The 25441-nt window shown below is 44.7% G+C and overlaps 1 protein-coding gene across 1 annotated transcript in view; it reads left to right on the forward strand.

Moving 5' to 3' along the window:
• Positions 1-25441, forward strand: part of LOC149433085 (cholesterol 24-hydroxylase-like) — a 63644-nt gene that overhangs the window by 959 nt on the left and 37244 nt on the right. Inside the window, exons 2-5 of the mRNA XM_089664675.1 lie at positions 6388-6465; positions 19624-19705; positions 22356-22429; positions 25265-25351. Coding sequence (XP_089520801.1) covers positions 6388-6465; positions 19624-19705; positions 22356-22429; positions 25265-25351 — 321 coding nt within the window. The remainder of the gene's footprint in view (positions 1-6387; positions 6466-19623; positions 19706-22355; positions 22430-25264; positions 25352-25441) is intronic.

Raw genomic sequence — 25441 nt, forward strand, 5'->3', positions numbered from 1 at the left:
TTTTTTGAGTTTGGCCAAGGACACAGGGGCCCCATAATGCCCTATTGCCCGGGGGCCCCATGAGTTGTCAGTCTGCCCCTGGTTATTATCGCTTAGATTAGTACATTCCTGGCAAGCTGCCAAGGTATCCTTATCAGCACAGCCAGTTTCCTGTCTTCCACACAGCAATAAACCTCGTCTGCCCAACACGAGACACTTGGCTTACTTTAACACTTAAGGAAACAAAGTCATGAAAACACAGATCACAGACAGGCAGGGGCAGACTGCCCGAGGGCCTGAGGTCAGTAGGGGGCCCCATGAGATGCCCCTGGTACCTTTTTCATAGGCTTTTTTGAGTTTGGGCAAGGACACAGGGGCCCCATGACCCCCTATTGCCCCGGGGCCCCATGAGTTGTCAGTCTGCCCCTGGTCATGACAGAGACATCTATTCTCAATATTCCAACTACCATACAAAGACAAAAACAAACAACAGTTGTCAGTCCGCCCCTGCAGACAGGTATACAGAAAAGGACAGGAAACGGCACAGGATTCCAAGCTGGTTTAGCTTAGGTCCGCCGCAATACACTGACTGAGTTTATTAACATCCTTACCTCAGTGGTGCTTGGCACTTTCCTAAATCTTCCTAAATCCTAGTCTGAAGGATTAATTAATTGGTGGCCTGTTGGTCACTGAGGTGGTTTGCTACAACCAGGAGACACTAAAGTGCTGTAACTTTGTGCTCCCCCAGGAGTACTCAGACACCTTCCATTTCCTTTGAAATTTTACCTGAAGTATTTCAGGTCAAAGGTGTCAAAAGTCAGTGTAAAAATGAAAGGAAAATAAAATTTTGACAGTTATCCAGGCCATAGATGGGTCAAAAACCGGCCTTTAAAAAAAAAAAAAAAAAACGAAAAATCGGTCGTTCAATAGGCCAACGTTAACGCCAACAGTAAAAAAAATCGGCCAATTTTCATCCCGTCATCCCGGACGGCATTTAATTACTTCTGTTCCTTGCAGAGAGCTCTGCTATTATATTTGACATGAAAAAGTATTGTGGTTGCAACATTGTATAAATTTGTATCCATTTCGGATACAGATTTTTTTTATTTGGATACAAATGGATAAATTGTTGCAACCGCAAGACTTTTCATATAAAATATAATAGTGGACTGGAATTCTTCTTTTTCTCATCCTTCTCCTTCTTCCTCCTTCCTCTTTCTTCTTTTTCCTCCTTCTTTTTCCTTCTTCTTCCTTCCTTCTTCCCTCTTCCTTCCTTCCTCCTTCCTTCCTTCTTTTTCTTCCTTCCTTCCTTCCTTCCTTCCTTCTTTTTCTTCCTTCTTGCAGGTCATGGCTCATGCGCAGATTTATCGGTAAAACGAACGGCCGATTTGCCCATCATTGCCGGGAAAATCGGTCGATTTTTTTTTTCCAACTTTACCGATAAAAAAAAATGTGCCAAAACCCCGAAAAACGGCCGACCAATTAACCCGCTAACGGTGAGAAAATCGGCTGATTTTTGACCCGTCTATGGCCGGCATAAAGTCGACTGAGACAGTGAAAGGAATAAGGGCTGACAGTTTGAGAGCAATTTTTTTGTTTTTCTTTTTTTTTAGTACTCTGCATTCTATATATTTACATGTGTATGTGTCTTTCTCTCTCTGACAAATGCTCAGTAGGGGGATTGCTTTACCTCAACCACAGCTTACCCACAATCATTCACACACACATAGCCCCTCTGTTGCAGTCACCAGCTGAAATAGCAATGATCGTTCTTCTGCCCATAAAGGTTTATAATCCCTGCTAATTCAGAGACTATACCTGGAACCCATCCACACTTCAGCAAGGTTAGTTAGAGAATAGCAACAAAAAGGACAAGACACTCAATTACAATACTATGTACACTCTCATCTGGGTTCTTTTAAACATGTGCTTAGCAGCTGGATCACTTGCATCCTCTGCATTTCTCAATCACAGACAAGTTTTTATGTGAGAAATAAGCTCACCTGTCAGGCCTGGCTTGTCTGTAGTTGAGATGTGCGCAGGCTGCAGAGATCCTGGGTTCAGCGATGTCAACGGCACCAATAATGATTAGGAATTTCACGGCTTTATACCTGAAATAAACGACCTTGCAGAACGAGAGTTCCTAATGATATGTTTATTAGCGATCATACAATTGTATGAGAGCACCCATGCCCTGCCCATGGCTGCTCTGATTAGATTGATTACAGTCCATACTTTTATAGGGTTGTTCATGGCTCACTGCCCACCTTTATGCTTACCAGTTACACTGCAGAATATTTGTCTACCACATTTCAGAATATCTTATCGAGACATTTTATCAAACATTCATCATTACTCGGCAGTTTTTAACAACTTACTGTATATAAAATATCTTTTAATAAGCCATTTTAGCTGCAGGAGCCATTTTAGCTGCTAATGGAGTACAATATATTCACTTCTTGAAATATGCTAGCAATAATAGCCATGTCTAATATAATAAACCTTAATGTATATATATATTAACTAATTTAAACACTCTTGTTATTATAATATATTACTATGATGTAAGATATAGTAAGGATCACCTTTATCCTTATATAAGTGTCAATAAAAATAAAAGTAAAATGGCTAGATCTGGGTTTGATCTAAGTCAGGGAGTCTTTCCTCACGCTTACTCCCACTTGTACCGGGACATATTCTACTCCCAACTGGCCACAGTCCGACCTAAAGTCTAAGGTCCCTTTCAGATGGGGAGGATCCATCAGCATGATCCGCCTGCTCAGCATGGGAACTCTCTGCTAATCCCCACTGAGCAGGCAGATGACAGGTCTCTGCTGCTGTAGAGCGGACACAGACACTGCCTGTTGGTTTCAAAGGCACAGTTGGATGGAAACAGACCGAATGTCCGTTTCCACCAAATTATCATTCGATCCAATCCACTGGATGGGGAACAGATCCCCATCCATCTGTTTTTTTGCGTACAGGAGTAGATTGGATACCAGCGGGTGTCAGCAGAATATTGTCTGCCGAACTTTTTAAAGAAAGGGCTAGCTTACTGTCCTTTAGGCCACTTTCACACGACCGAATGTCTGTTTCCACCAAATTGTCATTCGATCCAATCCACTGGATGGATGGGGAACAGATCCCCATCCATCTGTTTTTTGCGTGCAGGAGTAGATTGGATACCAGCGGGTGTCAGCAGAATATTGTCTGCCGAACTTTTTAAAGAAAGGGCTAGCTTACTGTCCTTTAGGCCATTTTCACACGAGCGGACCAATGGGGTCCGCCTGTCCATTTTTCAGGGTGACCCGATTGGTCCATCCATAGACTTCTATGAATCGGTGGGTGTCGGCAGACAATATTCTGCTGACACCTGCTGGTATCCAATCTACGCCTGTGCGCAAAAAACAGATGGATGGGGATCTGTTCCCCATCCATCCAGTGGATTGAATCGAATGACAATTTGGTGGAAACGGACATTCGGTCTGTTTCCATCCAACTGTGCCTTTGAAACCAACAGGCAGTGTCTGTGTCCGCTCTACAGCAGCAGAGACCTCTTATCTGCCTGCTCAGTGGGGATTAGCAGAGAGTTCCCATGCTGAGCAGGCGAATCATGCTGATGGATCCTCCCCATCTGAAAGGGACCTTAGACTTTAGCTCGGACTGTGGCCAGTTGGGAGTAGAATATGTCCCGGCACAAGTGGGAGTAAGCGTGAGGAAAGTACTGCCGTTAACCGGCAATGGTCATAAAACTGATCAGCACTGATTATCAGTGCCCAGCAGTTGTGCCCAGCACTGCTGTCAGTCAGCACCGTCTGTCAGTTTCGCCCATCAGTGCTACATATCAATGCCACCTCATCAGTACAGCCTATCACTGCCCATCATTGTTGCATATCAGTGTCACATCATCAGTGCCACCTCATCAGTACAGCCTATCAGTGCCCATCATTGCCGCATATTAGTGTCGCATCATCAGTGCCACCTCATCAGTACAGCCTATCACTGCCCATCATTGTTGCATATCAGTGTCGCATCATCAGTGCCACCTCATCAGTACAGCCTATCAGTGCCCATCATTGCCGCATATTAGTGTTGCATCATCAGTGCCACTTCATCAGTACAGCCTATCACTGCCCATCATTGCTGCATATCAGTGTCACATCATCAGTGCCACCTCATCAGTACAGCCTATCAGTGCCCATCATAGCTGCATATTAGTGTCGCATCATCAGTGCCACCTTATCAGTACAGCCTATCAGTGCTCATCAGTATTATAACAATTTCATAGGGGTGCAGTGTTGCATGACCGCACAATTGTCATTCAAAGTGCTACAGCGCTGAATTTTGAAAATTGGCCTGGGCAGGAAGGGGGTAAAAGTGCCCGGTAGGCAAGTAGTTAAAGAAGGCTCCCCGTGATCCATGTGCCTGTGTTTCTGTTTCTGTTGACTGATCTTCTGTTGCTGACCCGGCTTGTCCTGACCTTGCTCTGTGGATTCTGGATTCTGACCTCGGCTTGCCTCTGCCTGATCTCCTAGTACTGACCTTAGCTTGCTTCTGGACTTTGCTGTGCCTGCTTCCCTGGTACTGACCCCGGCCTGCTTCATGACCACGCTGCTGTTTCACTGTTTCTAGCTCACCTGACTACATCCTTTAACAATGGCAGTTATCTCCTATTAAGCTACCGGCACCCATGCATCTTTGAGCCTTGTACCTCTGTCACCATATTCAGGGGTGCTCAGACCTCAGCCGCAAGGGAAGCCCTCTCATCAATTCACCATCCAATCAAGGTAGGTGACACCCAGGGGCAAATGCTGGTAATGCAAACTTCGGGGTGCACACTGCTCTTGATGGTGCACCTTCCATTGGCTGTCCTCATTCCAGAGCTGGCATGATGATGTCACAACAAAGGGTAGGTGGTGGAGGGAGTGCACTGCAACATTGGATCATTGGTTTCACCACGGAGAGTCCTATGACTGCAAATAAGTAGGTTTTTTGTTTTGTTGTTTTTTGACCACTACCCATCTGGCCCATGTATATAAACGGCCGGACAGGAGCAGTGCAGGGGTGGGTGGCCATTTATAAACATCCTCCCTGCTCCCTGCTTGTGCGCACTCCATGGGACACCAATCGTTGTACGGGACCTCTGTGTGAGGTCCCGATCATGTGATCACATGAATAGTAGTAAGCAAGATGTCACTTCTGACATCATTGCTTACTACGTGTGAAATCTGTGAATGATCACAGAGGTCACATGGTACAAGGCTATTCACAACAGACTTGTACCATGTGACAAGCTGTGACCAATCACAGCTCTCACAGTATATCTCAATGGCTGCAAGAATGCAGGCAGAGAGAGAAATGATTGCTTTTACAGCCTTTGTGGGTGTAAAAGCAATGGTGACACTGTACTGCTAGGGTGACAGTATGTTAAAAAAACATAAATAAAATAAAAATGTAAAAACAAAATTTGAAAAATTATAATTTTTGGTTATAAACTAATTTGGGTTATTTTTTTTTCTACTAAAGATAATTGAATACATTTTGGCCAAGATTTATGAAGAAAGATTATTTATTTGCAAAATTTTATAAGAAAAGCACTTTTTTTGAAAATTTTTGGACCATTTTCATTTATATAGCAAAAAAAAAAAGAAAAATCCCAGTGGTGAATAAAAGTTCTAATCCTACACCCAAAGTTGATCCAGAGGCAGGCAAAAAAACCCCAGTAAAGCACGATCCAATTTGCTCCTGCTGGGAAAAAATTCCTTCCTGATCCCCCGAGAGGCAATCGGATATTCCCTGGATATTCCCTGGATCAACTTTACCTATAAATAGGTCAGGTGCACTGCTTTGGCCAATCGCAGCACATGACGTCACAAGGGGGGAGGGCAAACACCCCCCGCCAAGCCACCCCGCCCGCAGACCCCCACAACCACCGGAAGATTCCCTTGTCCGCCGGCTTCCTCTGCTGCTGGTGCCAGCTCGGTGCACTCTGATGCTCTGGGATGGTGGGCTACTCTTAACCCCCCCCTCCATTTTTATTGTTGTTTGTTTTTGTCGTTGTATGGTAGTTGGAATATTGAGAATAGATGTCTCTGTCATGACCAGGGGCAGACTGACAACTCATGGGGTCCCCGGGCAATAGGGGATCATGGGGCCCCTGTGTCCTTGCCCAAACTCAAAAAAGCCTATGAAAAAGGTACCAGGGGCATCTCATGGGGCCCCCTACTGACCCCGGGGCCCTCGGGCAGTGCCCGAGTTTCCAAATGGTCAGTCCGCCCCTGGTCATGACCCCAGAACCTGGGAAGTAAAAAAAAAAAAAAAAAAAAAAAAAAAAGGTAAACTACAGAATGATGTAAATGTCAGCATGTTGCAGATGGTATAACTCTCTTCTCATTCTGCTCCCACCAGCTTCTTTTTCGGGCATATGGCAAGCCTTAACAAAGCCATGGAGGACCACAAAGCGACACATGATCTCTTCTTACAATGGTAGGTTTCATAGGACGGGGGTGGGGTATTTACTGGTTATGCCTCATTTAAAGCACTTGCCAGGCCAAAAGAAATATTCTGACTTCAGATTTGGGGGGCACACAACATATCCTCCAGGTGATTTGTATTTTATATTGATGATGGCGCCTATCATTTGGTTTGGATGGCACATTAATCACTTGCCCTCCAGAGGATTTCCTGACCATGCCATTTTTTTTGCGTTACGGCGCTGCTTTACGTTAACTGGCAATTGCACGGTCATGCAACGCTGCACCCAGATTAAATTTACATCCTTTTTTTCCCCACAAATAGAGCTTTATTTTGGTGGTATTTGATCACCTGTGCGGTTTTATTTTTTGCGCTATGAATTTTGACAATTTTGAGAAAAAAACAATATTTTTGACTTTTTGCTATTAAACATGTCCAGTAAAAAAATTTAAAAAATCAAATTTCATCATAAATTTGGGGCAGAATGTATTCTGCTCCATGTCTTTGCTAAAAAAAAATCCCAATATGTGTAAATTAATTGGTTTACGTGAAAGTTATAGCATTTACAAATGGCGGAACATATACTGGGATCAGGGGCGGACTGACAACTCATGGGGCCCCCGGGCAATAGGGCCCCTGTGTCCTTGGTCAAACTCAAAAAAGCCTGTGAAAAAGGTACCAGGGGCATCTCATGGGGCCCCTACTGACCCCAGGCCCTCGGGCAGTGCCCGAGTTTCCAAATGGTCAGTCCGCCCCTGACTGGGATTTATTTTTTACTAGTAATGGCGGCGATCAGTGACTTACAGCGTGTCTGCGGCAGGCATTATGACACTCGGGGGGAACTGACTTGGTGACACTGACATCCCCAGTGACACCAATACAGTGATCAGTGCTAATAAAAAGCACTGACACTGTACTAATGGCACTGGGCAGGAAGGGGTTAATATGGAGGTTGATCAAAGGGTTACCTGACTGCTGTGTGTGTGCTTCACTGTAAGCACACTGCTTTGTATGGCTGTGCTGTGCAGAGCCATACAAAGCAGTGTGCAGGAGCTGACGGGAGAGATCTGTATTGTTTACATAATGCTCCTCAATCACCAGGTACCGGCAAGTAATCACTGACCAGGACCCTGTGATTAACAGTTGAGGCCATGAATAGTGGCGCGGGTAGGGCATGGGCGCCCCCTACCTGGAAATGCAAAATTGCGCGTATGTATACATGATTTTGCGCACCTGTGCCATCCTGTAGCAGTATTACTTCTATAGGGTGGACGGGAAGTGGTTGTATGGTTTATCTTATAAATAGCTGGGAAAAGCAGACGTGTGTTTTCCTGGTTCCAGCACTGCCCCCTGTGGTTCATAGGTTGCATAACAGCATAGAATCACGTGACAGAATATTGCAGTCCAAGCCTTTGAGATAGTTAGAGAGTGTGTATGGCCAAAAGTTTTTGTTTCTGGTTTTTTTTTTTCGTTTTTTTTTCCATTTTGGATACAGCTGGCAAAAAAATCCTTTTGTTAACCACTTCATCTCTCACCCCTGTACATCCCGCCTGGACCAGAGCAATTGTTCCATTTCTGCTATGGGTCTGTTTATTTGTCACTAATTCATTACCTAACTCTGGACTGTTACTCTTTTCCTGATCACATGACCACCGTGATTGGCTGTCACAGTGATCACATGATCAGGAGTCGGTCTATGACAGCTCAGTCACTGCGCTAGGAGCGCCCAGTGAGCCACGTTCTCAGCACAGAAGCCTTGGCTGCCCATTGACACGTGTGTGGCACACGGACATTACAGCCAAGATGCATTGGGGTACCATTAAGAATGAATGACCTTGCTGCATGTGCCAAGGGGATGCACTTTTTTTTTTCATTGTAGGAACATGCGTGATTTTGCGTGCATTCCCACAATGCACAAATATGAACATAGCCTCATTTCTTGCCTGCCTGTCCTCCCTGTACACCGAGCACATGCAGCTAAGTGTAGAGTTTCAGCAAGATGAGTGACCTCCCCTATATTCCCCCCGCCCCGAGTGACGTTCTTTTTTACCTGGCCAATGAAGACAGCCAAAGATTGGTACCTGAAAGAGGACCAGCCAAGGGAAAGGGAAACTTTGGTACAGTACGGTGCTAGAGTGAAGGTGAGTATAGTTCCGCTTTAAGGTGAGCAGTAAAAACACAGCTAAAACACCTTTTTCTTTTTTCAGTTTTTTTTTCTGCCCCCCCCAACCGCAAATGTAAAATAAACCTTTATCTGCAAATATATTAAATAGAAGGATACAAAGTAATGCTTTTATAGCTACACTGTCTTGTCTGATTAATGTTTATAAACAATGTTACGTTGTATCTCTCGATCTCCTGTCTGATGGATGTTTATAAACAATGTTACTTTGTATCTCTCGATCTCCTGTCTGATGGATGTTTATAAACAATGTTACTTTGTATCTCTCGATCTCCCGTCTGATGGATGTTTATAAACAATGTTACTTTGTATCTCTCTATCTCCTGTCTGATGGATGTTTATAAACAATGTTACTTTGTATCTCTCTATCTCCCGTCTGAGCTCCTAGTTTTCCCCCCAGCCTGTGCCCCCCCCCCATCCTCTCCATCACGACCAACAACGCCACCATCAATCCCACCCCGCAAGCCAAAGTCCTAGGTGTCACTCTAGACTCAAACCTGTCCTTCCAACCCCATGTCCAATCATTGGCAAACTCATGCAGGCTCCACCTCCACAACATCTACAAAATACGTACGTTCCTTACCCCAGACACTACTAAACAACTCGTTCACTCCCTTATTATCTCACTTCTGGACTAAGGCAACTCCCTTCTCACCGGCCTACCTCATCACAGACTATCCCCGCTTCAGTCTATCCTGAACTCAGCGGCCAGACTCATCCACCTTACCAACCGCTCCGCTTCTGCCACCCCCCTCAGTCATTCCCTCCACTGGCTCCACCCCCCTCTGTCATTCCCTCCACTGGCTTCCGATTGCCCAACGCATTCAATTCAAACTACTAACACAGACGTACAAAGCCATTCATAACACTGCCCCAAACTACCTCACCGACCTGATACCCAAATACCACCCTACCCGTGGCCCTTCGCTTCTCACAAGATCTCCTACTTTCTAGCTCCCTGGTCTCCACCTCCCACGCCCGACTGCAGGACTTCTCCAGGACTTCCCCCATCCTCTGGAACTCTCTACCCCAATCCATCAGACTGTCATCTACCCTCCTCATCTTCAGGCTCACCCTGAAAACCCATGTCTTCAGGGAAGCCTACCCCACCCTCACCTAACAGCCGATCTCCTCCACTCCTCCTACCACTCCATCCCCCACAGCCATTTCCTCCTGTACCACTATCCCCTCCCTCCTAGATTGTAAGCTCGAAAGAGCAGGGCCCTCGAACCCCTCGTGTATTGTATTGTTACTGTATTGTCTCATGTACTGTCCCCCACTATAATGTAACGCGCTGAGCAAACCTTTTGGCGCTATATAAATACTGTATAATAATAATAATAATGGATGTTTATAAACAAAGTTACTTTGTATCTATCTCCTGTCTGATGGATGTTTATAAACATCCATCAGACGGGAGATAGATATAAAGTAACATTGTTTATAAACATCCATCAGACGGGAGATAGAGAGATACAAAGTACGCCCCTTGAGGGTTAGGGACTGATGTGAATGTACAATATATATGTAAAGCACTGCGTAAATTGACAGTACTATATAAGTACCTGAAATAAATAAATAACATTGTTTATAAACATCGATCAGACGGGAGATAGAAAGATACAAAGTAACCTTGTTCATAAACATCGATCACACAGGAGATAGAGATACAAAGTAACATTGTTTATAAACATCGATCAGACGGGAGATAGAAAGATACAAAGTAACCTTGTTCATAAACAATCGATCACACAGGAGATAGAGATACAAAGTAACATTGTTTATAAACATCCATCAGACGGGAGATAGAGAGATACAAAGTAACATTGTTCATAAACATCGATCACACAGGAGATAGAGAGATACAAAGTAACATTGTTTATAAACATCCATCAGACAGGAGATAGCTACAAAGTAACACTGTTTATAAACCATGTTACTTTGTATCTCTCCATCTCCTGTGTGATCGATGTTTATGAACAATGTTACTTTGTATCTCTCTATCTCCCGTCTGATGGATGTTTATAAACAATATTACTTTGTATCTCTCTATCTCTATTCTGATGGATGTTTATAAACCATGTTACTTTGTATCTCTATCTCCCGTCTGATGGATGTTTTATAAACAATGTTACTTTGTATCTCTCTATCTCCTGTCTGATGGATGTTTATAAACAATGTTACTTTGTATCTCTCTATCTCCTGTCTGATGGATGTTTATAAACAATGTTACTTTGTATCTCTATCTCCTGTGTGATCGATGTTTATAAACAATGTTACTTTGTATCTCTCTATCTCCCATCTGATGGATGTTTATAAACAATGTTACTTTGTATCTCTCTATCTTCTGTCTGATGACTGTTTACACTTCCGTCACATTGGATGTGAATCGGCATGTGATTTGCATGCCATGCGACTTGCACATCGCATGCCTAATCGCAGCCTATTGTCCACAATTAGAGCGGTCATATCGGCGCGGTTCAGACTTGGTTGGAGCCGCACCGATTTCTAAAGTAGTACATGCACTACGTTTGGTGCGATTTGCATAGACCTCTGTATCAGACGTCTTGCAAATGGCACCTACAATCGGCATGTCCCCCGACTTTGAAATCGTGCGACTTCACTGTAAGTCGCACGATTTCAAAGTTGGGCTGGATGTGACCGGGATGTTATGCCATTATAAAGGTGCAGGAAGCCTAATTAACACACAGCAACTCCTGGGCTGTTATTTTGAAGCTGGGAATTGCCAGCAAGTTTAAGGAAGGGATACAACAGTGGAGTAGAAGGAGACTGCATACTGCATGCCCTGTATACTCTGAAGTTTTGGGGGGGGGGGGTTTCTTCGTTTTTTCATTATTCCACTGGGAAGATTTTCCTTCACTTCCTCTCCTGAAGATGCAAAAGCAAGTTTGAGGAAATTTCCCACATATAGACTTTTGTGCCTTATTGGTACTTTTTTACATAAGCCATTTTTTTTTCACCAGTTAAAGAGTTCTGTTCCTTTGCTGACAGTTTCTTCCTGCAGAATCATTCACTGATAAAAGTTGGACACTGCCCTGTACATAGTCCTGTGTGAATAATTGCACTGCTGTAAATGATGTGGCTGGGACTTTGTCACAAGGCAATGGAATTTTTCAGGCTGATAATGAATGAGCTCATGAGACATTTCTGTATATGTTACGCTAAGGCTGTGTACACAGGCAACCATAAAGCCTGATTGTGATATGCAGAGCCAAAGTAAACTTGCCAAAGGCGTACCTCGGTTTACAAATTGAATTAGTTCTGCGGGACTTTTCATATTGTGAAAAATTTGTAAACTCGAATGCATTGAAAATCAATTAATCGATTCTGGAGGTCAGAAAAAAGTAAAAAAAAATGTATCTGTTACGTAGTTACATAGTTTGGCTGAAAAAAGACAAAACTCCATCCAGTTCAACCATAGAAAAAAAAAATTATAATCCTATACCAGAGAAAGGCAACCCCACCCAGCAAAGCATGATCCAATTTGCTCCTGCTGGGAAAAAAATTCCCGAGAGGCAAGCGGAGGATCAGGAAGGAATTTTTTTCCCTGTTCAAAACTCTTTATAAAGTGCACTTTAAAGGCATAAATACTGTACAGGGACGTGATTAAAAATTAATTTGTAAATGCATTGAAAACCAATTAATCTGTTCTGGAGGTCAGAAAAAAGTTAAAAAAAAAAAGTATTTTATCTGTTCAAAACTCTTTATAAAGTGCACTACAAAGGCATAAATACTGTACAGGGACACGATTAAAAAAACAAATTTGTAAATACATTGAAAACCAGTTAATCCATTCCGGAGTTCAGAAAAAATGAGTAAAGGGTTTTGAACAGATAAAATTTTTTTTTTTTACTTTTTTCTGACCTCCGGAACAAATTAATTGGTTTTCAATGCATTTCCTATGGCAAACCACGTTTCGGTTTACAAATTTTTTGCAATATAAACAGACTAATTGGTTTTCAATGCATTTACAATTTTTTTTTAATCATGCCTTTTTATGCTTTTAAAGTGCACTTTATAAAAAGCTTTGAACACTCTTTATAAAGTGCACTATAAAGGCATAAATACTGTACAGGGACATGATTAACAATTAATTCGTAAATGCATTGAAAACCAATTAGTCTGTTTATATTGCAAAAAAATTGTAAACCAAAACATGGTTTGCCATAGGAATGCATTGAAAACCAATTAATCCATTCCAGAGGTCAGAAAAAAGTAAAAAAAAAAGTCTTATCTGTTAAAAATTCTTTATAAAGTGCACTTTAAAGGCATAAATACTGTACAGGGACATGATTTAAAAAACATTTGTAAATGCATAGAAAACCAATGAATCTGTTAGTATTGTGAAAAAAATGTTTACTTTTTTTTGTTATTTCGTTATTTTCAATGGATTTTCATTCGTAAACCAAAAATTATGTTAACCGAGGTGTTCGTGAACCGAGGTACGCCTGTACTGTGTTAAAAGTTCATGTAAAACTTGAATGAAATTAATTTTTTTTTCCTGTGCACTGTGTATCGTAAACAATTTTTTTAACCTTTTGTTGCATCTCAGGGCTACTGATCTCCCGCAGCATCTTTGCAGCCACTTGCTGTCTACATGCACTCCATCAATGGCTGCATGCTATTTCTCACTGGACCTATGTAACTATACATATACCATACCCGTGAGATCCTTCTAGAAGCTGGACATCGCTGTAGTAGGCACAGCTACTACACCCCTGATCAGGGATGTGGATAAGGGGGTACCAACAGTCCTCCTGTACGGGGCCCAGGCCAGCAGGAGGGCCCAGGCAGCTGGCTGAATCACATGTGAGCAGTGAGGGTGATCATCACTGTGGGGAGGGGGGGGAGGCAATTACTGCAACATATCCCTTGAATGGCTCTCTCTGCAGCAGCTGAAAGCTGGCTTGCTCCCTCCTCCGCTCCTGTCTGGCTTTCACCTGCTGCAGAGAGAGCCATACAGGGGATTGGTTCCAGTAATTGCCCCCCCGCCGCACCCATCACCCTCCTTGTGCACCATACATGTCCCCCTGTGTGCTCCCACCCCCACAGTGCTTCTGGCTTCTCTCCTTTCCTCCCCATCATCAGCTGCAAGCACACAATAGGGTCCTTCAGGATAGAGAGTAGGGGAGGAGTAAATGTTACATTTACCAGCCTTTCCTTTCCTGAATGAACACAAGGAGTGATTGGTACCAATCACTCACTGTGTTCATTCATAACTGAAGCATAGTAAACCTTTTTTTTTGGGGGGGGAGCTGTCAGGTTGGCTGTATGGGGCCCCATGGTTTCCCCACGGTTTCTAACAGCAGCCTTGCCCCTGCTACACCACCACAGTGATCTCCAGTAGCTTCTGTGTCCTGTGCTGAGTGGTTGCCCTGCTGCAGTATGAACACAGGAGGCCAGCTGCTTGGCACAGGCACCATTCAGAGAATGCTTTGCATTTTCTTATTGAAAGCAAAGGGTTCTCTGGCTGATGTGTAGGGAGTCCTGTCACCACCCTGCCTCTTCACCTTGTCCAATCAGTGAATGATTTTCTTTCATTGAGAAAATGCAAAGCCTTCTCTGAATTCCACTGGTGCCGAGCAGCTGACCTCCTATGTTTACAATGCAGCAGGGCAGCTGCTTGGCACAAGACCTAGATGCCAGTGGAGATCACTGTAGTAGCGGTCTCTGCTTCAGTGATTCCCACCTTCTAGAGCATTGGTCTCCAAACTGCATCCCAGGGGCCCGATACGATCCATTCCTTTCGTTTATGTGACCCTTGTGCACTATTCCATCTACTGATGCTAACATTTGCGCATATGTCCTCCCACTGATGCCAACAATGGGGCACATTTCTTCCCACTGATACCACCAATGGGGCACTATTCCTACCACTGACACAAAGGATGGGGCACATTTCTTCCCACTGATACCAACAAAGAAGAACATAATCATGCTTCAGTGGAGGGGCAGACTGACCATTTGGGAACTTGGGCACTGCCTGAGGGCCCGGGGTCAGTAGGGGGCCCCATGAGATGCCCCAGGTACCTTTCATAAGCTTTTTTGGGTGTGGTTTAAGTGTGGGCAAGGACACAGGGGCCCCATGATCCCCTATTGCCCGGGGGCCCCATGAGTTGTCAGTCCGCCCCTGCTTCAGTGATTCCCACCTTCTAGAGCAGTGGTCTCCAAACTGCAGCCTAGGGGCCCAAAACAATCCATTCCTTGCTTTTATCTGACCCTTGGGGCACTATTCCATCTACTGATGCTAACATTTGCGCATATGTCCTCCCACTGACACCAATGATGGGGCACATTTCTTCCCACTGGTACCAACAATGGGGCACTATTCCTACCACTGACACCGATGGTATCAGTGGGAAGAATTGTGCTCCATTGTTGTTATCAGTGTTAGGAATAGTGTCCCATTGTTGGTATCAGGGGGAGGAATAGTGCCCCATCATTGGTATCAGTGGGAGGAATAGTGCCCCATTGTTGGTATCAGTGTTAGGAATAGTGTCCCATTGTTGGTATCGGTGGGAGGAATAGTGCCCCATTGTTGGTATCAGTGTTAGGAATAGTGTCCCATCATTGGTGTCAGTGGGAGGAATAGTGCCCCATTGTTGGTATCAGTGGGAGGAATATTGCCCCATTGTTGGTATCAGTGGGAGGAATAGTGCCCCATTGTTGGTATCAGTGGGAGGAATAGTGCCCCATCATTGGTATCAGTGGGAGGAATAGTGCCCCATTGTTGGTATCAGTGGGAGGAATAGTGCCCCATCATTGGTATCAGTGGGAGGAATAGTGCCCCATCATTGGTATCAGTGGGAGGAATAGTGCCCCATTGTTGGTATCAATGGGAGGAATAGTGCCGCATTGTTGGTATCAGTGGGAGGAATAGTGCCCCATTGTTGGTATCAGTGGGAGGAATAGTGCCCCATTGTTGGTATCAGTGGTAGGAGTAGTGCCCTATTGTTGGTATCAGTGGAAGGAATAGTGCCCCATTGTTGGTATCAATGGGAGGAATAGTGCCCCATTGTTGGTATCAGTGGTAGGAGTTGTGCCCCATTGTTGGTATCAGTGGGAAGAAATGTGCCCCAACAAAGAAGAACATAATCATGCTTCAGTGATTCTCACCTTCTAGAGCAGTGGCCTCCAAACTGCAGCCCAGGGTCCCGATACGATCCATTCCTTGCTTTTATCTGACCATTAGGGCACTGTTCCATCTACTGATGCTAACATTTTTGCATATGTCCTCCCACTGATGCCCACAATGGGGCACATTTCTTCCCACTGATACCAACAATGGAGCACTATTTCTACCACTGACACCAACGATGGTGCATTGTTTACTTTCACTGACATCAGGAAATTTTCTACTCCCTCTAGCCTTAGTCTGGCCCCCCTACATTCTGAGGAACAGTATAATGGACCTTTGTTTAGAAAGTTATAGAGGGATTCACAGGTATGGTATATACATAGTTACATTGGCACAACCTGGATCAATGTAACTATGTCAAAATATGCATAATTGTAGTTCCTCTTTAAAGTGATTGTAAATCCAACCACTAATATCTCTTATCTCTAAAGGAAGCCTGTAATAAAATAAAGTTGGTCTGGTCATTAAAGTGTCAGGGCAGGAGCCGAGGAACGGACAGGCAGGCCTAACAATGTAACGCACTGGCTGACAACAACCACCACCCACAGACCGAAGTCCCTCAGGGCGCGGAGTCTAAGTCCCAGGCTGCCCTTCACCAGGGCCCCTGATGGTGGGGGTGGACTTGACGCAGCCAGGAACTAGGTCGCGGCCCCCGAGACACCTCAGCTGCGGTAATGGCCGCCGCCAATGGCGTGTAGCTGGTGGAAGAGACAAAAGAGTAGTCAGACAGGCCGGGGTCAACAACAACAGGACAAAACCGTACAGGACAGCAGACGAGAATCACAGGTCACGAGTCGGGTTCAGCAACAGAGGGTCAGATCAAAGGAGAATACAAAGAATAGTCAAGTCACAAGCCGAATCGGATACCAGGAGAGTCACGAGAGTCAGAACAGAGTAATAGCAACACAAAGACACAAGTGCAAAGTGCATGTGCGGGCCACAGGCTTATATGTCATCAGCCACGCCCCTCTGGGGGGTGGACCTCAGAGACCTGAAGGCATAAAAAGGATTCCCACCATGCACAGCAGAATCCAAGATGGATGCCAGCACATGGAGTAACAACCTCAGGGAAAAGGTAGGACCTTGACATAAAGGACCCTGATATCTTCCCACGTCAACCTACTTCCAGTTTCTGCTCTATTCCAATTGGCTTGGAGAGTACGCCAAGGATGAGAATGCCACAAGTCTTGGCGAGACAAATAAAACTTTTTTCGTGATAGGTCAGCAAAAAAATTTATCGTGTTTCAGGGGCCCAATATTCCTTCATCAGGGCTTACATTGGCAGTAATGGGTGATAATACTGGACAAGAACTGCAAAAGAAGAACAGAAGAATGGTGATTCAAGTTGCCGGTCTGGCAGATTGGCAACCCAAATCCATGATTATGTTCTTTTTTTGCTATGTTGATCTTGCATAGTTACATAGTTAGTCTGGCTGAAAAAAGACAAAAGTCCATCCAGTTTAACCAAAAAAAAAGAGTTATAATCCTACACCCACAGTTGATCCAGAGGAAGGCAAAAAAACCCAGCAAAGCACGATCCAATTTGCTCCTGCAGGGGAAAAAATCCTTCCTGATCCCCCTGGATTCTGTCCAGTTTTCTCTCCCATCACTGACAGTATAAGCCCTGATGAAGGGGGTGTTTTGAGCCCCAAAGATGCATTGGCTGAGATTTTGAGCTTCACACGGCCAGCTCCCCTTTGAGAGCTGGTGTCAGGGATCCCCTCGATCCCCGCCGCGTTGGTCCCCGCGCAGGCGCAGTATGCCGCCCGGCGCAGGGACTCGAGCACTGGTTCCGGGCCGGCCGCGGCGTTCGAGTTCGCGCATGCGCAGTAGAAGCCGCGGCCGCCCGCTGGGCACCAATGGCAGCGCAGGGCGGGATATTTAAACGACCCTGAGCTGTCATTCAGTGCCTTCTGGTCTTTCCTGCATTCTGAATCCTGTGAACCTGTACCCTGTAAGTTATTGACCCGGATTGAACCTGACCTTGCTGTTTTCGCCTGTTCTGACCCTTGCTTTGCCTGACCTCTCTCCTGAATGCCCCCTATTGGATTTGACCTGCTGTTGCTGACCTGGCGTGTGACCCGACCATTCTATGCCCGCTGCCTTGTACCTTGCCGCCCTCTCTGTTACCGACCCGGCCCGTCTGACCCTGCTCATCCATCCATCCATCCCGTGCAGTGGGGTCTTCTGACCTCCTCACATCAGACTCTTCCCCGTGGGAGCCCCTTGCGCATACTACTACCACTGACGGACGCACCCGGTAGTCACGACCTGGTCTCAGGGAGCTCCAAGTCCATCCCCACCATCAGGGGCCCTGGTGAACAAGCACCCTGGGACTTAGACTCCGTGCGCTGGGGACGCCTATTCAGTGGAGTGCTAGTAGTACCGCCGGGCGGTCCCTTACAGCTGGGATACTCTCTTCCCTCCAACCAAAGTCCATATAAATGCTTCAGGAACTCATACAGACTGTAACGGAACCGACCCAGACTGCGCTTGAGAACTTCTGTTAGACTACCGCTTCCCCTTCCAAACACCGACCACAGATACCACAGCCGACCATACAAGACTAGACAACACCAGTCTTCAAGTAAACTAGGAGGATCCCGGGTGACATCTGGCCTTAACCATCCCAAAATCCAGAGGAGGGATATCCATACCAGGCTGCACATTCATCCCACCTTAAAGGGGACCTCTGGCTGATTCCAACATATTGTTACACTGTGCATTTTAAATGCGCATCTGGTGAGTGTGCATTATTATCATATTCCGCACGTCACCGGATTATCTGTATATGAATTATTGGAATATTTGAATATATTACTCTACTACACTACACTTCGGGATCAGATTATATATCACGAAAGGACAATTTATATATCCTTTTTTTTTGGGACAATTATTCATCACTTTATTTATTCATTAATTTATTTATCAATGTTTTTTATTCACTTGTACCATTATAATCACACACCAGTTCACCCTGGATTATTTATTTATTTGTTTATCACATTTTATACTCATTTCTCGGAATATTGATATATCTAGCGCTTTATATTTATATTTTATTTCATCAGTTGTGAATTTTATGTTGATATCATAGCGCTGCACTTTTACAATTTTGTAGGCTTTTTCTTCTGGTTGCTTGTCATTTTTATAAATACACCTCTAAAACTTGGGACATTCTCTTGCAATGCTGCATACCCTTCAGACTGCTCCATGGGCCTCATGGCTGACAGGACCACCTCCTAAGAGTTGAATTTGTAGACCTGATTTCTTGTATTTCTGGGTTCGGCTCTCCACCAACCAGGGGCGGACTGACAACTCATGGGACCCCCAGGCAATAGGGGATCATGGGGCCCCTGTGTCCTTGCCCAAACTCAAAAAAGCCTATAAAAAAGGTACCAGGGGCGTCTCATGGGGCTCCCTAATGACCCCGGGCCCTCAGGCAGTGCCGAGTTTCCAAATGGTCAGTCCGCCCCTGCCACCAGCATATCCTTTTGTCATTCTCATTGACTTGTAAGAGGAGAGGCAGTTCTGGAGCAGGGGCGGACTGACCATTTGGAAACTCGGGCACTGCCCGAGGGCCTGGGGTCAGTAGGGGGCCCCATGAGATTCCCTTCATACCTTTTTCATAGGCTTTTTTGAGTGTGGCCGAGGACACAGGGGCCCCATGATCCCCTATTGCCCGGGGGCCCCATGAGTTGTCAGTCCGCCCCTGTTCTGGAGTGAACAAAAAGCCTACAAACACAAGCCCCTAATACAGATGAATTTCAGATTATTGAATAAAGAACTTTTCAGTTGTGCATTTTTTTCTGTATTTTTATTATAGGGCAGAGGAGTACGGGCCGCTTTTTCGAATAAATATTTTGCACTACGTGGCGATCTGGCCTACGGATCCTGAATCTGTGAAGGTGAGAAGCCGGCTGATCTTCTTCATCCTGCAAGGAAATGCAAAAATGCCTTTATCGCTGTGCATTGCGAGCCGTCATCTCAGATTCAGGTCACAGTAAATACTGCTTTGTTTTTAATAAACCTGACTGCACTGACGGCCAGATGTACAGAGCAGCTCCCTCTGTCTCCACTGCCTAGAGCCATCTGCCCAGGTTCACACCGGATTCGACTTTGAATTGAGTTGCATGTCGGCGCGACTTCAGATGCAACTTGAAAGATATTTGTGCGACTTCATGCAAGGCGCACCTGAAGTTGCAAAAAGTTGTGCAGGAACTACTTTCAAAATCAGGGCGATGGATATAGGGTGCGACTTGTCATGTGGTTTGAATTACATGACCTGTCAGACCGGTGTGAATCTGAGCTAAAGGATGATTTCTGTACTGCAGTGCACTCATGTAATTACTAGAGGAAGAGACCACAAACTGCTGCAAACCTGATAGCCTAAATTTAGCCAAGTCCGAACAGGATATTGTGAAAAGTAGATTTTACATCTAGAGTGATTCCTAGCACCTTCCTTGTTCCCAGTCCTGATTTGAAATATGCCACGGTTTAACCCCTCGCCCTCCAGAGGATTTACCCCCCTTCCTGACCAGGCCATTTTTTAATTTACAGCACTGCATTACTTTAACTGACAATTATGTGGTCATGCAATGCTGCACCCAAATTAAACTTATGTCCTTTTTTTTTTTTTTATTCCCACGAATTGAGCTTTCTTTTGGTTGTATTTGATTGCCTGTGTGGTTTTTATTTTTTGGGCTATAAAAAAAAAAGAGAGACCAACAATTTAGAGAAAAAAACAATATTTTTGACTGTTTCCTGTTAAACATGTCCAGTAAAGAAATTGAAAAAATTAAATTTCATCATAAATTTTCACCAAAATGTATTCTGCTCCATGTCTTTGCTAAAAAAAAAAAAAAATACGTGTAAATTAATTGGTTTACGTGATAGTTATAGTGTTTACAAGTGGCGGTATAGATACTGGAATTTTTTTCTTTTTTTTTACTAATAATGCGGTAATCAGCGATTTATAGCAGGACTGCGGGATTGCTGTGGGCATTCTGACACTGGGGGGAACTAACTTGGTGTCACTGTCATCCTCAGTGACACCAATACAGTGATCAGTGCTAAAAAAAAAAAAAAAAAAAAAAAAAAGAAAAATCACTGCCATTGTACTAATGGCACTGGGCAGGAAGGGGTTAACATGAAGGGCAATCAAAGGGTTAATTATGTGCTGGGAGTGTTTTACTCAGGGGCAGTGTGTGTGTGCTTCACTGTAATCACACTGCTCTGGATGGCTGTGCACAGCACAGCCATCCAGAGCAGTGTGCCCAGGCCAACAGGCACAAACTAGCCCTCCTCCCTGTCGGAGATGCTCGGTAATCACCGTCCGGGACCCATTGATTGACGGCTGAGAATGGTGGCAGGGGTAGGGCACACGTGCGGCTCACACGCGCCCCCCTACCAAGCGATGCAAAAAAACTTTTATATATACGTGCAGGGGCGGACTGACCATTTGGAAACTCGGGCACTGCCCGAGGGCCCGGGGTCAGTAGGGGCTCCATGAGATGCCCCTGGTACATTTTTCATAGGCTTTTTTGAGTTTGGCCAAGGACACAGGGGCCCCATGATCCTCTATTGCCCGGGGGCCCCATGAGTTGTCAGTCCGCCCCTGATTGCAAACCAATATTTTCATTGTCCTTGGCCTGTGATGACAGCTTCTAAACTGGATCTAGCATCCAATATACTTTTGCATGTTGAAGTGCACGCATGCTAAGTAAGGTGTCAGTGTAACCCTTCCAGGTTTTTATTACCTCCCAAGACAACACAGCACCTCCCCCCATCAATGGCTTTATCTGCTGTTCTCCCCAGCAGGATGGTGCCATCATTGTTCCGGCATTATCCAGTGCTGCCATCTCTATCCTGGACTGAGATGCCTGCTTAGAGATGACAATCATGTCCATTAGGGTGCCTGTGCGGTTCTTGTGGCAGTCTGATCACTTGCGAAGATGAAATTGAGGAAATGCTTCCTCCTACCTGCAGCAGACTGATGGCATCTCAGTCTAGGCCAGGGGTAGGCGACCTGCGGCTCTCTAGCTGTTGTGGAACTACATTTCCCATGAGGCATTGCAAAGATTACAAAACTGACAGTTACAGCTATGACTTGCAGAGGCATGATGGAACTTGTAGTCTTGCAGCTCTCGGGTTGCCTACCCCTGGCCTAGGCAAAGCCCATGCCTGTAGTTCAAGGATGACTTTTTATTGATTAAAAGGTGGAGCTTTTCTGAAAAATGATCCTGTATATTGTGAAATCCCAGGAACTCTTGCTGATCTGAAGTTACTGAAATGTCCATTTTAAATCAACAGGAAACAATTGCAATTTTTAATGGGGCTTTGAGACTTCAGTTATCATTTTTCACTGTGACACTTTGTGCGCTCCATAGTGAATTTTCCACCCCCGTACGCTTCTGTTGCCAGTTATATTCAGGTTCAGCTGATTCCTATGTTCTCTTTTTGATGTGATTTTGCCCAGAGTAATAGAAACACTTTATCTGATTGTTGTGTAAATGGAGTCCCTTTTTTCAGGACTAATTCCCTGTAATCTCTCTACAGAAGTACATGATGTCACCAGATTACCCCAAAGACCCAAACACCTACGAACGTCTATTTAATCTGTTCGGTAAGAGGTAAGTCAGCATTTTACAATGGTGCATACCACACAGTGGCCAAATCTATAGAGACTCCTCTCCAAAGAATGGCATTCAGAGGTCTCCAGTAAAGGTCCTGTTAATACTACATCATACAAAGATGTTTTAGATAATTGTTCTCTTCCGTCCTTGTGGTGACAGTTTGGTGAGGACCCTTTTCTGTTTCAGCATGCGTGTGCCCCTGTATACAAAGCCAGCTCCATAAAGACATGGTTTGGCCAGTTTGGTGTGGAGGAACTCTTGTGTCGCGTGTCCTGCACAGAGTTCTGACCTCAACCCTACTGAACCTCTTTGGGATGAATTGAAACACCAATTGTGGGCCAAGTCGTTTCATCCAACATCAGTACCTGACCTCATCAATGGGCACAAATTCCCACAGACACCTTCCAAAATCTTGTAGAAATCCTTTACAGAAGAGTGGAGAATATTATACGGCAATCCTCCATTATATCCATGGCCTTTAATATGGCCACATTATTGGCCATGGTTTTGGAATGGGATGTCAACAAGCTCATATAGGTATGATGGATTAACATTCACGTTAGTGTTTAAATATGTAAATAAAGGGAGATGTATTACATTATACATTCCCCAATGATCTTATAGTTTACCAGAATATTTCCAAGAGGACCTGTCCGTTTAATGTTTTTTTTTCTTTTCTTTTAAACTCCATTTTTTATTTATTTATTTTTTGTTTCTGTCCACTCTAGATTGTTGCTTAGTTTTGGGTAGTGGCTTTGCAAACAATTTATCATTGGAGTAAACTTGTATCTGGACTTGAATAATACAGTGTGCCACTTTGATTCTAAATTCACTCATCCCTAATATAACCCAGAGTCATCATGGAAGCCCTTCAGTGTGCAGAAGCCTCCAGCTGAATGTTCAGATTCTCTACATTTACAATATTGCCATACTATTGGATGAGAACAATAATATAAGTAAACATATGCGGAATCCTCATGGTTCAGCACCTCTTATCCACTTTCCCAAGCATCAACCAGAGAATGACTGACAGAGATGTACCCATCTTGGAGATAAATTTGTGTATCCCTGAGACTTCAATCTTCCTCCCAATTTGTCTGCACATATGTGGTGACAGTTCAATTCTCATTTTTCTATTCCAACCTGGGGTGCCATTTGGGCTCTCCTGGGGTGCTGTGGGCACCCAACCCAGTTTGCCCTGGATTAACTCCTTGAGTTGCCATAGTGTGGGAAGGCTAGCCTCCAACAAAATAACAACCAATGACGCTTTAGGGTCGGTATACACAGCATCATTTGTTGCTATTGTGTTGGCCTTCCTACTGATTCCAGGGCAGGTGGTATGTAGCCCCCCCCGGTATTAAGGAGAAGATGGAAATTCTCCAGATCTTCTCCACCTCCCATCCTCTGCCACATTATAGGAGCCAAAAGATAGCGCTCTGATGTGAAGAGGGGACTGTGTGATGGGGGGGGGGACTGTGATGGGTGAGACACTGTGATTGAAGAGCTCTGTGATGGATAACTGCAATTGGTGGGCTTAATGATCAGGGACTGTGTGATTAGTGGGCTCTGTGATGGGGGAACTGTGATTTGATGGTGGCCTCTCCTATACAGGGAGGTCTCTGATGAATTGGGGGGACTCTGATGTGAAAGGAGGCTTTTGAAGTTAATTTCATCAATGCAATGGTGTGCATTGTCTCAGGCTCAGGTTTCCATTTTAAACTGGGTTGCCTCGAGATTTTGCATACTTTAAAAGGGTACTGAAACTGAAAAAAGTTAAGAGACACTGGGCTATTCAAAGAGGTCGACTGAAAATCTTTGTGCGATGATGATGGCTTCCAACAGTCAGAAGTGCTGCATGGAAAAGCTACTGCATTTCCTTGGAGCCTGCTTACTGCAAGTGATACTTAAAGCAACTGAATCACTAGTTTTTATTGGTAATCTATAGCTACCCTATGGCTGGACATAGATTTAAGTGTGGTTGGATGTGAAGGCATTATCCAATCACCGGCATGTGAAGACTGAAAAAAAAAAAACAAGAGTACTAAGCAAACTTAGTGTACAAGTTTGTCAATAGATTTACCTATGGGGAAACTACTTACTGTATCCCGCACGGACAGCCTGATAAAGCAAAGGCATAAAATGGTTGGACAATCCAGCTAAACACAATCCAGATCAGTAAATGGTCATTCTATGTCTGTGGGTGATTTTTCTCAGGACTCTAGCATAGAAAGTCACAGTGGAAAGGGCAAATGTCTTCAATTCCAGTTGATGCTGGGGCCATGATAGGTAAAGTTGAAATAGGGGGAATAAAAACCCCCTCTGGTAGCCTGAAGATGTGGCTCTTACTACAACACAGGGAGCATCTAACCAATATGACTGATGACGCTGCCATGTTTGCATATTTACCAACATTATGGTTGCAAACCCTGTGACACTGTTAACGCCCAAGGTCTGTGTTTTGTCTAACCACTTTCCAACCACCAGGTCAGTGTTCCCAAATAATCCTCATTTTATGGGTTGGTCCCATTCAGACTCTGTGATGAAGCCCACTCATCAAGCCCACTTTATGGGTTGGTCCCCCCAGACACCTCATCCAAGTATGTGGGGGTTGCCCACTTGGAGACCTGATTCCCCTTCCCCCACCCAACTGATGTCTTTCGAGTTACTGTGCATGTGTAGTACCTCAAATAAAATTGATGTGATCCCAGGACTTGCCTCGGGACACAGAATTTGTAGTACTGTCCTGGCCAATGCAGGACAGTTTGTATGTGTGTGTTTGCTATTACAAATCCTGAGGTGCATATGTGTCCCTGTTTTTCCTCTGCTCTGCAGGTTCCTGGGGAAAGGGCTGCTGACCGATCCAGACCACCAGCACTGGTATAAACAGCGGCGCATCATGGACCCTGCATTCAGCCACACGTGAGTCTAGCCAAATGAAGGGCCTTTATATTCCACAGGACAAGATAAGTGCCAGTGTGCATTTGTATTAGTTTCTAAAGAATGCCTCTA

Source organism: Staurois parvus, unplaced genomic scaffold (genome assembly GCF_062004578.1).
Source record: "Staurois parvus isolate SC_StPar_1 unplaced genomic scaffold, SC_StPar_1.0 ptg001981l, whole genome shotgun sequence".
Classification (NCBI taxonomy): Eukaryota; Metazoa; Chordata; class Amphibia; order Anura; family Ranidae; genus Staurois; species Staurois parvus.